This window comes from Drosophila pseudoobscura, chromosome 4 (genome assembly GCF_009870125.1).
Source record: "Drosophila pseudoobscura strain MV-25-SWS-2005 chromosome 4, UCI_Dpse_MV25, whole genome shotgun sequence".
In the NCBI taxonomy this organism is placed as follows: domain Eukaryota; kingdom Metazoa; phylum Arthropoda; class Insecta; order Diptera; family Drosophilidae; genus Drosophila; species Drosophila pseudoobscura.
Genome location: NC_046681.1, coordinates 17,154,492 through 17,172,399, shown reverse-complemented (window position 1 = coordinate 17,172,399; position 17,908 = coordinate 17,154,492). Strand labels below are relative to the sequence as shown.

At 36.4% G+C, this 17,908-nt stretch overlaps 1 protein-coding gene across 5 annotated transcripts; it reads left to right on the top strand.

The window, feature by feature from the left end:
• The first annotated feature begins 4,361 nt into the window (after positions 1-4,361).
• LOC6903895 (RNA pseudouridylate synthase domain-containing protein 2-like) lies at positions 4,362-17,817 on the top strand. Of its 5 annotated transcripts, none has more exons than XM_033380020.1 (11): positions 4,362-4,462; positions 6,445-7,261; positions 12,518-12,610; positions 12,769-12,856; positions 12,919-13,141; positions 13,990-14,077; positions 15,196-15,416; positions 15,487-15,677; positions 15,745-15,972; positions 16,066-16,397; positions 16,467-17,817. In XM_033380020.1, exons 2-11 carry the CDS (start codon positions 6,560-6,562, stop codon positions 16,539-16,541), a joined length of 2,241 nt encoding a protein of 746 aa, XP_033235911.1. In that variant the 5' UTR covers positions 4,362-4,462; positions 6,445-6,559; the 3' UTR covers positions 16,542-17,817. The 5 variants fall into 5 exon arrangements, 4 of the variants coding, with proteins under 4 accessions (XP_033235911.1, XP_033235909.1, XP_033235912.1 ...); XM_033380018.1 differs by having other exon boundaries at positions 4,362-4,712; positions 6,499-7,261; XM_033380021.1 differs by having other exon boundaries at positions 4,363-4,462; positions 6,499-7,261.
• Positions 17,818-17,908: the final 91 nt, after the last annotated feature.

Sequence of the window (17,908 nt, the reverse complement as noted above, 5' to 3'; positions counted from 1 at the left end):
ATGTATTTTGAATAGCTCAGATGTTCGTGAACTTCTTTTGATAATTTTCGGTATACAATAGCTTGATTCTGTACTGTTTTTTGCCGAAACTACGGCAGGGCTTTTTCAATTTGTTCTATTAATTTTGATCTGACTGATAAGACTGCCATAAACCATCTATTTGCACACTCAACGACGGTGTTGCACCATTTCTCGCGCGGCCTCAACTGGGATGCAAGTGTAAAATCTTAAGATCTTACCCTAATAGGTTTCTTCGATCCTTAATCAGCAAAAACGTTATTGTTATTGTCATCAGCTTTTTTTGTGATAAATTAGTGGATGCTGCCACTGGGAACCGATGTTTCACATCAGTCAAAAAATCCCACCGTTCCCCCTAGATGTGCTGTGTGGGAAACGGGCTTAAGCGATTGATTTCACTCTGGTTAAACAAAAAAAAGTCAGGCCTTACCGATTGTATAAAACAACCTAAAAAAGTACAATTTTGTTACCCAGTTTAACATTCTGCAGAAAAAAAATGCCGCACAGGGAAAGAACGATCATACACTGTGTGTTCAGAGCAAAACCGCACATCTGATTGTAATGAATTTCACAATTCTCTAAAGCTGATAAATGGAGCTGTGGAGATAAAGAATTTGATCCACGATCGGCAGTCTAATGATTTCGATTAAATAAAAACCCGGCGCACGAATAAAATACAAAATTCCATAAATGCAATGAAAAATGTAGGCATTTAAAGGGCAAGCAGTGTATTTAAAAATTTTTTTTATATTTCATTCAATTTACGCAAACGTCGGAATATTTTATAGAAACTTACCGTTTTTCTTGGAATTTTGCCCTTTTTTTTCGTCATACCTACAGCTTAAACACATCTTGATAACAGTTAATAAAAAAAATTCCCCCAACTTATGCCTTTACTCATATTTTCAATGTTGAAGTCAAACTTATGTGCCTTTTTAGATTTTGCAAACAATTAATAGACATACTGTATATTAGTTTGACTATTTTAGACTAGCGGATACGCATATTAGTAAAGTAATACAACTTTACTTTATTGTTTATACATATATCAGTGAAGAGGCGCCCAATTTGAGATCATGGTGTGGGTGTGTTGTCGGAAACGCTTTCTTCTGGTAGTTACACACATTCGTTTTCACCACAAGTCTAATGTACCCCTATAACATTCGAGTACTGGGTATAAAAAATGGAGGACTATTTTGTTTTTCAAGTCGTTGCTTTTCTATTAAGATGTAAAAACCGCATCTAGTTACGCCTTGCATTGCAATGACCTTTTTCTTTGTATCGTGCGTATAATCGTAGGAATGTTACAAGGCTGATTCTAAAAAAGAATTTGAATATTGGGTAAATTGTATGAAATTGGAGCGTTTTGAAAACCTTAAGGCAAACTTCACATCGAATCGAAACCTTTTTAAATTAAGATTAATTTGTTAATAATATTTTGGTAGGGGAGCTTAGCATTGCATGTCTGACTCTGTGACTTGTTTGTTTCTTTCTGGCACACAAGTCGTCGTCTAAAAGTTATAGGGCTTTCCTTAAAAAGCTGTTGGTCACGACAGGATAAAAAGGAAGGCTTGGCTGGAGGGCTTTGGAGTCCGAAGCTTTAACTACCCTTTTAGCTCGATCGGTTGTGCAGCAGTAATACAACCGTTTTTATACTCAGTACTTTCGATTAAATTGAATAGGGTTATGTCTATGGATCAAAGCTGGTTAGGTTATGTATAGATTACCTAGGAGATCTTAAGAAACAAAGCGCTTCTATGATTGTTCCGACCTAAAACAATAACTTGATATAGTATGTGTATGCCTAAAACTGCTACACTGTGCAAAGCAGCAGATATACAAACATCTGAAAGGGTATAAAAGGCTAGTCCGTCATTTAAGGCAACATTTAATGGCCACTGGCCGTAGCGCTGCTCCTGGAATAGGGGATGGTGCGTGCTTGTATACGAGAGTGAAAGTTGACGTTCGTTTGTGAAAACGAAGAAAGTGATTAAATCAGCACGATATTTTGTAGGTGTGCTCGCGCTCACCCATTAAATATTTTTTCTATGTTTGTATGTATGTACATATACATATACGAAAAAACACTTGCAAACGTAATATGTACGTGTATGTATGTACATAAATGTGTTTACAAGAGGTTTGTATATACCAATGCATTCATATATAGGAGCTTTAAATTGCCTTTGCCTGACAAAAATGACGACATCGTGGTTTTACTTGGATAAGCGTTACTTTTTCAGCTGTTGTACGTTTTCAAGGAGTGCCTACTCCTAGGAAACCCTTATATAAGGGTGGGAGAACTTACCGTTAGTAAGTTAGTAGTGGTGGTGTAACTAAAAATGAAATTCTTATTTTGATGATCCAAAACTTAAGATTTGATACATACACTAGCTGACCCGCCAAACCATTTGCCGCAGTACTCTGAACTATTTCTGTTGCTCCAGGAACAGGCTTAAGCCAGCAGTTCAATATCATGTGACCATCTGACTCATGTCTGAATTTGAGCGCAGGACAATGCGGACATTCTTTGTACATAGCACCTTTCGGATGAGCGAATTTTAAATTTGTAGCTCCCACTCGAATGCGAGACAAAGAAACGGGGCACATGTAAATGTTCTATGTACTTGTTGGCGTTGTCTTCCATTTTCTCTGTTAGCGTCAATTGTCGATGTGAAGTTTTTCATCTCGTGCCTGTTGTGATTGAGGTTGCCGAAATTACGACATGCTCATCCGCACATTTTCCTTATCTTGTTGAAAAAACATTCGTCACCGTTTGGTTTTTCCTCATAACTTTTGACCCAGTTCATATTATACAAAAATTTGTGTACGAACTAAAGGCTGGAGGTCTTAGGTAACTGTCAGTGGAGGAACTAAATTGATTCCTTCAAATATGTAAAAAAATGTAGTAAGGTTATTCTTTACGACTCTGCGTTTTGGTTTTCTAGATACCAAATTTGGTTTCTCTAGCTTTGATAGTCTCTGAGTACTAGGCGTCAAACAAGACGGACCATCATTACGAAAAATGTAAGCCTTGGTAGAAGATAAAGGACCCGACTCACGTTAATTATTTCGTTTCGAGCTTATATTTCAATATAAAAAGTTGTAATAACACTCAACAGACCAAACACTTGGCAGATCCAAAGGTTTGAGTTTTCCAAAGCCGAGTACTATGGGTCTTAATAAATGATTCATGTGACGATGGAAATTGTACATCAATCTTTACTCTGCATTAATTTGCGCTACAATAACCTGCTGTAATGACAGTTACAGGAATATAATACCATACAAAACCAAGACAACATTCAGGCTCCTAAATTAGCCAGTCAAGCAAAAATATGAACAATTAGATGAAAACTCCCGACAATTGCACATAAATTGAGGCTATACATTTTTTTTAAATGAATTATTTCTTTTTGTATGGCAATTTTTTTTTGTTTAATTTAAAAAGTATTATTTTTAAGATGTTTGTATATTGGCCCGGCTTTTGATGCTGGTCAAGAATATATATAATTTCTGGGTGTTACACATATTCCCTTACACCAAAAATCTAATGTACCCCTATACTCTTTGAGTATTGCGTATACAAATAACTCCTAAATAGTAGCTGGTGATATTGAAATGAAGTCTTGCCCGTCTTTTAAGTCTTTTTAATGTTTTCTGAAATAACTCCTTTTGTTAGATCGCGCTTTTCGCCACTAGAATGTTTTCCACTTCCCATAATATTACCACCAAATGATGAAATAAAGAATAAACTAACAATATGCATAATCCATAGTAGCACATAAGTATTAGTTATTTTTTGACCACAACTATGTATATTTATTGTGTAAATAAATGGTAGTAACCGACTCTCAAGCTTGTTACATCAAACATCGAACTTTTTGGATAGTTCTTTGGAAACTCTCCAATGTGCGCAGAGCAGTATCCAAAAAGTTCGAGAGCTCTCTTATGTTCGACGAACAGTCTCCAAAGTGTTCTGCATGCAAGGTAAGTAACGAAGTGAGGTACACCATCAACAGATTAAGTTAGAAAAGTTTAAGTTTTAAAAAGAACGGAACTGTGATAAAAAAAAATAGTTTTGATAATATTTTCACAATGTGTAAATATGTTTAATATTATGCTGTGAAATTGAATTCTCTTTTTCGGTCTCGTCTGGTCTCGGCATTTTTGTGTGATTCCCCGATGTGGGAATAGGGGACTAATATTGCTTTAATCTTTCATATTTGCAAAGCTCTATACCTCATTGTAGCAACAACACAAATTTTCTGCCGAACCAACCACAACCGTGAGAGCAGGTTTGTTCGCACCGTTGCGGCTGTTGTGGATTATAAAATTTCAAATTGTAACTCACAAAAGTCTCCGGCCTCCCAGTAATCTTTCTGTCATAAGCACGTCGGGCGCGGACAACGAAACAACAGAAATTTAGTATTGTGTTAACTTGGTTGGTTCAAAAGGCCCGCGCGTGTTATACCAAAAGCAGATTGACGGCTTAAAATAGTATAAATATGACATAGTGATAGAATTAATAAGTTTAGTTGCATCGTGATATAATTTCAATTTCATGGACTGTTCACGGACCCAAAGAAACCAAAATAAACAACTAAATAGGATATTTTTTAAAATAAACCGATGATGTTTTGAGTGCAATTACGTCAAACAAAAGATATCCTTGTTTTTTCTTTTGATTAAATGTAAGCAACAAGTGAGGAATAACATCAAATAAAAATCAAATGTCCGAAGTCTAAGTGATCATAAACTGTGTCATTGGCTAACATTTGGGGAATACAAATACATTTAAATTGTTTTTAAATAGTCCAGGTGCTGGTATACAAGTTGGAGCTATAGCCTATTTAAGTGAGCTTTAAATTCGAAAATAGGATACGCATTACAGTAAGGCATTTTAAAATACCAAACAAACTTACCATTCTGCATTACTCCCCACATAAAAAAGTTTTTAAATTTTCTTAGTACTGAAAAGAGCGTGTAACAATTCTTCTGTGCAACACAAAATGTATTTTGTGTATAATTTGAACGACAGTTAAACGATAATTTGTCTTAAAACGACTCGAAGCATAAAATCAGACGGTCAAAAAAGATTTAAAAAAATATTATAGGACAATGAAAAAGTGTCTAATATTTACATACATATGTAGGCATTCGTACGAATTGAGGAAATAAGCGTATTCCTAGTTAATCACAATACACGTGTACACATATATATATTTTAGTTTGTAGCGAAGCTAATATTGAGTGCCTTGGCAAATCTATATATATACTTTTGTTTGTCTGACAGACTGACTGATTCATAAAAGCACAGCCAAACCTGTTAAACCCAGATATCTTCATATTTCTGATAGCTTTGTTTTCGAATGTAGTGGCTCCCCTAGAAAGGATTTATGAAACATAGAACCGCCAAGATGGCTGCTGGATTTACATTCGAATTAAAGCAACCCATTTATTTAATCATTTTGATGAGGGCTCCGATAGTTGCACATTCTTCTTTTCATAGCATAGTAAGCCGATGTCATGTGCGTATTGTATTTGTTCTTTCACATACATATGTACATATTTATTTACCTAAATATGTGCCCCTCATTCTTGATCATTTTAGTTCTGTGCTTTCTTTCTTGGCAGACAGCATTCTGTCGCGTGTAATGTGCACGTCCGGAGGTCTAATATGTATATGTACCTCTGTATAGACACATAAATATGTACATACATATGTACCCGAAAATTCGACGTCGCCTAAGCTAGCACATATTCTAATTTAATACATGCGCACATTTATTTATCTGTCTGTACATATGTATATCGAGCACAAAACCCACTATACTGTGCCTACCGATTGTATGTACGAATAACAATATCATCATGTGTATATCCAGTGTCCATTTTGCTGCCACAATCCATTTGCCATCCCTTGCCAAATACCGTGAACGATCTGATCAGACAGGGCTCTCCCCAGAAGTCTGAATGGAATATCGATTTAAAATCCCTTACGTGCTGCTATTTGGCAGCTATCTCGCATGTTGTGATTTACTTATTGAGATTCAACCAAATCAAGTACAAAAATTATGACGGGCATCTATTTTAACACCTTTCCGCTAACAGCAACTACAAATAAGCTTGCCTAGATACATTCATTCATATATACATATGTACATGAAAACACAATATGTAGGGGTATAGGAGTGCATGCCCAGATACATATTAGTTTCAAAAAACATTTAGACTACAAATTAGATAATGTTTTATTACTTCTTAGATACAAATTTAAGTTTTGCAGAAATTTTGTATATGATAATACCTACATACATATTTCAAAATTAATTTCAATCATTCTATTGTAATTATGCTACGCTATGTTCGAATTTATTGTTCTATAAATGAGGGAAACAATGTAACAGTGACTACTAATTTCAGAACTATTTATTTTTCTTTTAAATTGACCATTGACCATTAAATACTTTAATACAGAAGTACATACATAAGTACAAAATCAAACAACTCCCGCTTACTTCTGAGAACGAGTTACAAAATGCAGAACACCCAAACGTCCTGCGCGTGGTATCTGCCATGGTCTCTGGCCGCGCAGCAGCATCAGCAGAAAATAATGCAAATACAGTCGCCTTTTTTGGATAAAATGGGAGCTTCGACGGTGGGAGGTATTTTCGCAACTCAGCCTCAAGTCCAGCAGCAGCTCTCGCCAAATACAGCAGCTGCTCCTCCGTCGAACTATCAGCAGCCGACTTTGCATCCCAGCGCAGCCGCCGGAACCCACTTCCCAATGAGTTCCGCATATAATTTTGGGCCAACATTACTGAGTGCAACCCAGGTGGCGAGCTACCCAGGACAGCTAAATCCGTGTCCCCAGTCACACCCCCACAGCCACACACAAACTCATTTGATGCCATCTTCCATGTTCTCGTCCTTGCCTGTGGGTGCATACTACGCACCAGCACCAGGTGTCTCCGTGGCCCCACAAGAATCACTTCTGGCAACAGCTGGACAAGGATTGACCCATCAGACATCGTCTCTGTCCATGCCAGTACAGGCAGCCCCGCGAGCATCCTCGTCGGCATGTGCGATCGTTCAGTCCCTAAATTGTCTGCCACCAGATTTTCATCACCTGTCGTCTATTAACCTCAACATGAGCAGCGTAATTGGACTGAGGAACCAAGGATCTGCTCTTTCATCCATCAAAGTTGTACCAAATGTTGAAATGTTGATTAACAAAAAGGTAAGCTGCTCTCAAATATTTGTCATGACTAAACGAAAATAACCATTGTTATTAAATTGATTTATTATTGCGCATGTTTATCTAATAGCAACCAGTACTGCCTTGCACTTTGATACATTTTTGTCAGACTGGGATCTAAGGTGTAAATGCATTAATAATAAGTTTTCTATAGTAGATCAACCATTCCATTCGTGTACAGAGTATTGCAACTATCAAGCGGACATTTATCGTAATTTTGGGTATTTCTACATTTCGATTTCGCTGTTCGGTAATGAGATAATTATTATAAGAAATTTGTAGCTTGCTATTAAAAATCTGTGCCACATACTTACATACATACATACATCTTTGTTACTATGTTTTTACGTTCCGACTTTCCGCGTCGGTAAAGCGTAGTTTCGTTTTTCTTTCATTGACTGTATTTTGAAATTCGATAATTTCGTAAGCCAAATGGTGAGCGGACAGAATTACCTGTGTTACTCAAGGTCTTCAGCATAGCTAGACGCTCATCATAGTGGCAGTAGCTACGCTGTTTTCCCATTGTTAAGTGAATACTTCATGCATATACAGTCGAGTCGAATGTCTATTACTCCACACTAACGAGCGAATGACCATGACAATAAAGTAACTGAAACCAAAGGCACAATACTAGCATTTACAGACTCTGGCGGACAAATCTTCGAATGGATTCGTTTTTATGTACATACTATATGATGTTTAGTATTCTTCCATTTTACGAGTATTCCCGATCTGAAGAGAGTCACCGCAGAACCAAACTAGCAAGATTCCTTTTCTGGCTTTTTAAAAGCAGCTAAGAGCTTCATATAAGAGTACTCTTAAGATACATAAGTAGGTCCACACACAACCGTTACTGGACAAAGTTGAGTTGATTGTCGCCAATCAGCTATTCTTGAAACCGGCTGCTTACAAAGAGTTGCACAGGCCCAAGTTAAATACATTTTCCAACAAATTGCTGCACTCATTTGTTGAGTTAGGATAAATGCTTTGTGTAGGCATAATACTTGGCTACATTTTAATGTAAAAGACAAATACTCGTGCACCTGATAGCGAGGTCAAATGGTACTTGATGCCATTTGTTGCACTTGCTAATTATTTTCTTTATATTTCACATGCATCCGTTTGGATAGTGTGACTTGGGTTACATTAAATATAATGTACGAATATGTGTCCGCTCTGATATGATTTAGAACAGATGCTTCCGACACACAGAAAAACGTTGAGCAGATATTGTACTGCTCGTTTTTCGGTTTCTAGTCTCTGAGTTTTTGTTACCTTTCTAAAATTTTCGGCTCGGAATCATACTCATATATGTATTGACTCTTCTGCCGCGGAGAAGAGCCCTGCATGTTACTCTTGTGGACACAGAAGTCCAGAAGAACGAAAAAGTTTTGTTGGTAACCTTCCTAGCTGTGCCCTTTCCTTATAAGGAAACTAGATTGGGTGCGAAAGTTTAATTATTCCAGCTAGTTAACACATTTCTATCAATTTGGATCCAATCCAATGTTTATATGAATATGAATATCTGCACATATGAGTTTCTGTGCTTCAGTGTGCCTTCAACATTGATTATTATCAAACTAAAATAGATATCATTCTAAATACATATGTACATATTATGTGTGTTCTTGAAAACAATACTGTGGGTTGGAGTCACGTGCTGTATTCCAGACAGGGGCATTCGACCGTCCAATAGCACCTTGCGTAACCGAGTGATGAGAAGGCGATGAAAGAAAGCGTGTCGCAAGGCTCTTGCACTTTGTCACTGCCCCTCTTCTGCTCCACGAGGTAGCCCCAGCAGCCATGGTGTGGGCGTACTCATAAATATTATCAGTGGTCTGCTGGTGCTAGAATATGACACGATTTTGTAGCGACAGACCGAAATTATCAAGCATGCCACCGGCATCCACTTTAAAACTACTACCAGAATGAAGAAATACTGATTCTTAAAAAGTTATACACGGATAAATACCTAGGTGTAAATATACAAATTGAAAACGAATGGTGGTCGAAGCTTTTGGTACCCTTGCAAATCGAACCAGCCAGTTTAATTCAAAAAACCCTTTACATTGGTGTTACTATAAATATCTGAATCTTTTAATCACATTCGTAACATTTGGTATCCCCAAAAGTCGGAAAACACAATGCACTCTTTCGTCACACTGTGAATTGGATATAATTGGATTTGATTTTTATATACATATTATATAGTATAAGTTATCTCTCGACGTATACTAAAAATCTATAATACATTAATGAAATAATGTGTGTACGTGGCGAATATCGCTGGCAACAGGTCTCTGCAGTTGAATGATTTAATTAATTTGTATACCAGGTACTCGAAGAGTGTAGGGGTATATTCGATTTTTGGTGAAAAGGGCTATAAGAGCTAAACCAACCAAATTTTGTGTTCAGACTTCTGTGATATGACACTGGATACATTTTTTTTTTTACTTTGCCACCCCTCTCCTACAAAGCACAGAAGTTTGGGTTTAAATAATAAATATTATACTGACTGAGAACCGGGTATAAAGCTGGATCCGTGGCAAAGGCCGCTCGGGATCGTTTCCATAGATTTGTACAAACGATACCTTAACTGCTGAAACTACAGAGTGTTTGGGTTTGAATATAGTATGTAGTTTCGTAGTAACAACACGTTTGCAACGCAGAGATGGAAGGATCTCCGATCTTGTAAAGGGTATATCTTTTTTTGTATGTATTGTTTGTGTTTTTTGTTGATCCGCCACACCAGCCATCCAAGAACCATTTCCCGTTTCGACGTAAACTAATCTGTAATCCGGCTGCAAACAGGCAGATTCCCCACAGAGCCGATCACTGTATGAAATTGCTATCGTAGGAAAACTAGTCTACGTTAAAGAATTTCCTGTGCGTTTTACTTAAATTAGCTTAAATAGAATGAAAACACTAATGTGCTGCCATAGCGATCGGACGATCGGAAACAAAAGTATTTCATGGAAATTGAAATCATGATGCTCCTTCAAATACTAGTCTGGCCTAATTGTATTATTATATTTGTAGTAAAAAAAAGTACGTTTGTATGTGAATGTCTCATTGTCTGCTAATCAAAAAACTTTTACAGATAAAATGATTTACGCGTAGTCAGTGCAAGAATCTACATATATTTGTACATATATGTTAGCTCATAATACTAGACGTTCATATGAGGTGCTCGTAGAGTACAAGTAAATGCCATTAGTGACCCCATAAAGTAAATACAAATACACATATGTATGTACGTATACATATATCTAGTATCGGCAGCAGTGGGTTTTTTTTTTGTTTCAAATTGGTTCCTAATTTATGAATATCTTATATAAGAAGTACTGACTACTGCGTTCTTACTTGGTTATTTACTTCGTGACAGTACAGAAGCCCATCTAAGTTTAATATGGAATATGTACATACATTATCGGGCTTATGTGTATCTTTTGTCCATTGTCGTGCACACGTATTTTTACATTTATGCTTACATGTTTATGTAAACATATATCAAAAGCATTGTAGTTGTGAGATTGCTTAAGGGGATTTGACCGCTAGGCTGTGTCGGCCGTCATCTTTCGTGGTATGTGGCTCTCCCGCGCGGCTTTTCAGGCATGCAGCATCTTTTCATCATTCGTTGGGCGCACTGCCAAAGAAAACAAAGAACAAAAATAAAATAAAAACGTCAGCGGATAGTCGCTCTGGGAAGGCACCCCGAACACATAAGCGTCAAAGGCAAGTAGATATTCTCAAGTGTACAAGTCTATATACTATTTGTAGAACAATATTTAGGTATTCTAATGAGCTTACGTAACATGAAACACTACGGTAACATTAGTACTCGGCCATCTTGCCACAAAGAGGCATTTCGATCGATTGTTCTATAAAGAAAGCCATATCTAATGGTATTTTAAAATCTGGCAAGCAAGAAATCTACCACTCAACAGGCGTAGTTTGTACCCTTTATGAAAATATGAATATGAAACATATTTCTTGAACATTGATTTATTTATTTAATATTTGCATTCATAACTTTTATTCGCGGTCCCTGGTTTTGCTTTTATACTTGTAACATAACAGTGTGATATCAGAGGAATCTGGATACAAAATTTGGTTGCTCTAGCTCTTATAATCTCGCAACAAAGCGTCAAACAAGATGGGCGGACAGACAGATATGGCTATATCGACTGGGCTATTGATAGGATATTGATCCTTTTGACTTTATAGGATCGGTAACGCTTCTTTCTGGGTGTTACACATATCTAATTTCTATTCTATATTTGAGTATCGGGTGTACCAAATGGCGAAGTGGCAATTCATTCGCATGCAAGAAGCACACAAGCCACAGCAAGGACGATTACTATTTCTTCCCAGTAATTATATAACTCAGATTTTATGTCCAGTGTCCACGGCGGTTCCATCACATCCCATTGCCACAGTGACCGTTTTCCGAGATGGAATATTTTCAAAACAGTTTGCTATTTACGACCATCAAAGTGCATAGCTATATATGTGCATAGGTTTATGCAATTATTTTATATGTTTATATTAGTTTTCTGTCATTCCCACTATAAGTAGTGCTTAGAGCGACTTAATATTTTAGCGAGAAGCAACATGTTTGGAATCGATGAAACATGCACACCACAAAAATTATGTTTGAAAAAGAAAACGTATTTTGAGGTCGAACATTTGAAATCATCTTCATGGGGAGCCTCAAGATGAAGCTATTGAACTTTGATTTACGTTATTCATTTTTTATTTTAATGAAGTCTTGGATCAACAGCACAGGAATTAAAAATTTAATTTGTTTGCCAGTTTTATTCCACGATAATGTACGTATATTAAACATGCATACGTATGTATATGCGATGGAAATACAGCCAACGAATTTCGATTGCGTTAACTATTGGTCGTGGTTCCTTTCTTTTCCCTCTCCACGTATTCAGCAACGAATCAATTTGTGCCTTTTTCCGTTTCCGCTTAATGCAAACAATATAACACAGTGCGGAAAACGATTCTTTGATTTCTTGTACCTTTTCCGAGCTTACCAATACTTGGTCAAAGTCGGAACACTTAATCACATAGGTGCTATAGTAAGGAAATATAGATGTATGCTTAAAAGCATATTCACTTAAAAGTGTATCCATTGAAAACAAGTATACAAAGAGCTAGTTAATTGATTACTAAAAAAATTAGTCATTGTATTCATGTTGCTATTTTCTCTTATTTATATTACAGATTACATCAACCAGGGAGGTCGAAAACGAGAAAGTCAAAATACCAGAAAAAAGGAAAACCGATAACAGCGATACAATTAAGGATTTAAAAAAAGTAGGACATTGAAAAATATTTATTTTGATTGGATGTTTATAACGCAAAGAAAGAGTCCCCAGCAGGTCGGCGATTATATTTTTTCTGCGTTGAAAACGTCTAGTGAAAATCATAATAAACCCTCTGTAGGCTCAAAATAATTATATTTACTTTTGAAGGCCAAACTTGAAACGAAGGCACTGAAGGCCAAAAGACCCGGATTTACGGACGAGCGATATCAAGAAACGTCTTACTATATTGAAAATGGTAAGCTATTTCTTGACGAATGGAATTAAATGGTTTCGACATATATAATAATCATTAAAAAGGTCTTAGAAAGGTCTACCCGTACTACTTCACCTTCACAACTTTCACAAAAGGACGATGGGTGGGAGAAAAGATTCTGGATATATTTTCACGGGAGTTTCGCGCACACCCTTCTGAAGAGTACGAACGTTGTATCCAAGCAGGCACATTGACAGTCAACTTCGAGAAAGTCCCTATTGACTATCGACTAAAACACAACGATCTTCTCGCTAATATAGTACACAGGTAATTTTGCATTAACGGTTCAGCTACAAATACTTATAGCACCGAAACTAAAATAGTTTCCGTTTCTTTACAAGTAGTGTTTTTTTTAGTTACTGATAACACAATTAATTATTATAGAAAAATTCCACGGTCATAATTCAACATATTATCAAAAATAAAAAGACCAAGGTCTGGCTATCTTCGACCCACATAGTATATACATACCTACAATGTACAATATATCCCTGAAGTTAGCCACCCACACAGCAAGACTAATCCTCATTCAAACAAATCTTACTGGAAAAGCACACGTTAAATTTAATATGAAAACGATTGAAGCGAAGAGACAAATTTACATACAGACAGACTGAAATCGTCTTTATACCGCACGTACTTTATTTATAATGTTATATTTATTTAAATGGTTCGGGTACATTCTCACAACTTTTTTCCATTATCAACATCGGAACAAATAATTGTACAGCCATTAACTATGCGCCGTTTGGGGTATCGTTTGTAAAAATCTATGCGTAAACGGTTAATGGTTAACCAGATGCAAAATACTTAGGTCATGTTAAAAAAGAACTACCACTTTTTTATTTTTTTTTAATTACCAATTTTTTTTTTCAATAAAAAAGAACTTGCCCAGAAAAAATCACAATTTATTAAAAATTTGTAAACTCCCAAATCTATCAGAAAAAGTTTGGTTCGTGGAGTAAAAAAAAGTTCGATTTTGTTGCCTGGTGTTATTAAAACAGGTTAGTTAGGTTAGTTTTTTCTCTTACAATAATAATGTTTTATTTATTTGGCCCTATGCACCGCATGTAATGATTATGTATCTAACGACAGATTTATGGCTATACTTGCAGACACGAAGTTCCTGTGACATGTCAACCAATTAAAATTGTGCATATGAATGAGGACCTTGTAGTTGTAAATAAGCCTGCATCAATACCTGTAAGTGGCTTTGACGACTGCCATCTTAAATACGCAAATAGTTTCAGCGCTGATCATTTTATCTGAAACTTTATTCTTTACTTGAGCTTTTTTTAACATTTAAATAAATCTAACAGGCTATCTAATCTTCAATACTGTTGTTGCCACAGATTTTCGTCCTTTGTGAGAACGGAAGAGGATGGGGCGAAATTTTGAAATAAACTTGTCAAGGTTCGATATCACAGGAGTGTGGATACCAAATTTGGTTGCTCTAGCTCTTATAGTCTCTGAGATCCTTGAACTCACATTTTACCATAGGCAAAGCCGACCATAAAACCTGTGTGTTAGAGAGAGACAGAGCGAGAGAGAATGAAATTGTTTTCTTGATTCAGGCTATATTAATTATAAGATCTGGTTCAGATTCTAGATCTAGAAGATATAGTCATCCTCTACGATTCTGCGTTTTCTGTTTTCTCGTATCTTTGAAATTGTGGATGTCACAGATTTTCGCCCTTTGTGGAGGAAGTGGATGGGGCGATGTTTTGAAATATACTTGTAACAGTGACATATCACAGAAGTCTGTATATAAAATGCCGTTGACCTACCTCTTATAGTGTTTGAGCACTAGGCGCTCATAGGGACGGACAGACAGAAAGGGCTCAATCGACTCGGCTATTGATACTAATCAAGAAAATATATGATCGAGAATTCCTTCTGGACGTTACACACATCCATTTTCACAACAAATCTGAAATTCTAGTTGAGGCTATTTTATTCAAGCGCAAATAAGATCAACAACACTGGTGGACCAAGAAAAACTTTTTTGCTGATTCAAACATCGAATAGTATTATTCCGAAAAATCCATTAACAATTTTCATACAGCCTCTTGTTCATGTAGGCACTTTTGGAGTTCAGATTCGTGTTCAGCGATTAAAACCATATAAGAATATTCTTGTCCGATGTTTGATCCATTTTCCGTGTCGATCAGAGTAATTTGAGTATTGATAGAAAACTAAGTTATTTTGCTGTTTGCTTACAAAACAATATGCATAGTTAAATGCTAATGACATTTATAGAAAACCAATTTTTTGTATTAATATTATAACATCTCCTTTTCTGTATATGTATGTATCTTTAGGTCCACCCTTGTGGCCGCTATAGGCACAATACTGTGGTTTTCATACTCGCCAAGGAATTTAACCTCAAGAATCTGCGCACAATTCATCGGCTTGACCGGTTGACATCTGGCCTATTACTGTTCGGACGGAGCCCAAAGAAGGCAAGACAAATGGAGCAGCAAATTCGCAATAGACAAGTAGAAAAGGAGTATATATGTAGAGTGGAGGGAATTTTTCCAGAGTAAGTTAAAGAAAACGATTAAAAGTATTTAAAGGCATCTTTAATTCCTTTTTTTCCTTTTAATTTTTAGCGAAATCGTGGAATGTAAGGAGCCCATTGAGGTAGTAAGTTACAAAATTGGCGTGTGCAAAGTATCGCAACGAGGGAAAGATTGTACCACCACTTTCCAAAAGATTTCACAGAACGGAAAAACTAGTGTTGTACTGTGCAAACCACTTACTGGAAGGATGCATCAGATCCGTGTACATTTGCAATATCTAGGTGAGAGAAATCAGTGATCAGAGCCCACGAGTAATTAGCGTTGAACTAACGAAAATGTATTTTATAGGCTATCCAATTCTTAACGATCCTCTATACAATCATGAAGTCTTCGGCCCTTTAAAAGGGCGTTTCGGGGATATCGGTGGAAAGTCAGACGATGAGCTTATAAGAGATCTCATTAACATCCACAATGCGGAGAACTGGTTGGGAATAGATTATGATTCCGATATATCTATATTTAAGAGTTCTAAGGACGAAACAGATGGAGAGAGCCTGAGCAGCGATCAAACTTTCGGTTGGTAAATAAATATAGATACATATAAAAAAACGTGTCCCCGCTCCTCTTAATTAATAATGCATATATTTTGTATTTGAAATATAATTGTAGTTGTTCAGCATAGCGACGATGACGTGGGCCTAAATTCACGCGAAACTACTCCGCCTTGCATAGAACCTTCCCGAGCTGAAGTGGTCGCTAAAAAATTAGAGCCTCCCAACTTTCCAAAGGAATTTTCATGCACTGATCCGAAGGATCCTACCGAAATTTCGTCAGTACTGCAGGCACCCGATACTATCCTCGCTGTCGACGGTGGCAATGTGGATGTTGGGGTTAAGCTAAATAAAATCACAACAGATCCACATTGCTATGAGTGCAAAGTGCACTACCGTGATCCAAAGTCTAAGGACCTTATCATGTATCTGCATGCCTGGAAATACAAGGTTTGTTTGAATGCAACATTTTATTCCCACATAAGTTATTTCTCAATAAATAAATAACTTTTTTTTCAGGGTCCTGGATGGGAGTATGAAACTGAATTTCCTGTTTGGGCTCGCACAAATTGGGAGAACTCAGAGTGTACTTAAGCAGCAATAATTAATTTCATATCTGTTCAAATAACCTTGTAGAGTTTTGACATAATGTTGGCAAAGCACAGAAGAAAGTATCTTTAATCACACCTAGTACATGACATCTCATAAGGATGGCAACATGTGTCCGTCTGTCAGCTTCTAGCTTCTGTCAGTTAAAGCTTTCTAGCTGAAACTTTTCACAAAATATGTTTTTGTGGGAGGAAATTTCCTGTTTATGAATGTGAAGCAATATCATGTATTTTTATAGCCAAGTCAAATTGCCTAAATATCGGATGAATGTATTAGCTGATATTGCAAAGATATATCTGCAAAGGTATTACATGCTTCGGTCCCCGAAGTTAGCCTTCCTTTGATTTTTTAAGTTTATATACATATGTACGTACATTGTACATAATAATTTACGGTAATCTTAGAGATACATAAATATACATATGCAAATGTATTTGAACTAGTATGAATTTAGTATATATATACATAAGTACATATGTATACCATGCAACTCGAAGTCAGGGGTCGGCAAGCATATTTGCACATGCTTTTAGTGCGTTTGTGTGCGTAGACAGTCGGCAAAACGGAACAATGTATTGATGCAAACCAGTGTTATGCAGCTGTACGTTAGCGCCAGCACACCTTCCTATGCACATAAGATAGGGGCCTGCCGACCGCTGCTCTTAATAAACATGAATGGGTCCAACTGGGTCCAATAAGCCAATAGAACAAAGTTAACGGAAATTCTAAATATTAGAAAATTCAAAATGTGCCTTTATGATTGAATGTACATATGTGTTGATACATTTTACAATTGTATTGTATTTATATATACATATACATATATAAAGACATTTGTTTATAGTCAATGTGGGTATAAAAAGCTCATTGATATAATCTGCCAGTTTACTTTTGCGTAGGCATTACAAATGATACTTATCTTATTTTAAAACCCCAGAAGTTTCAAATAAACCAAAAAGTGGATGAGCTGAAAAGACATGTAACACAATATCAAGCTTTTATTGCAGACGATATGCAATCACATACTATATACATTGTATATGTAGATTATAAGGTATGGCCAGTTTCTTAATTTCACTGACTACTAATTTTGCCTCAATGTAATCTTAGCAGAAGAAGCATTATCTTTAGTTTCATTTTAAAGGCAGCTCTGACCATTAATAAATATTTTGGATCACAACGCCACGCCAAGTCGATATAACTCTAATATGTACATATTTCTTTGTTTTTCTGTTTGCCCGTCTATTTCTGGGAAGTAAAAGCAAAAACGTAAGAAATTGTAGTTTCATATAGATTCAGTAGTTTTCGCCCCCAAAGATATCCTTTCTCGCTTATTACAAATTCAATCAACG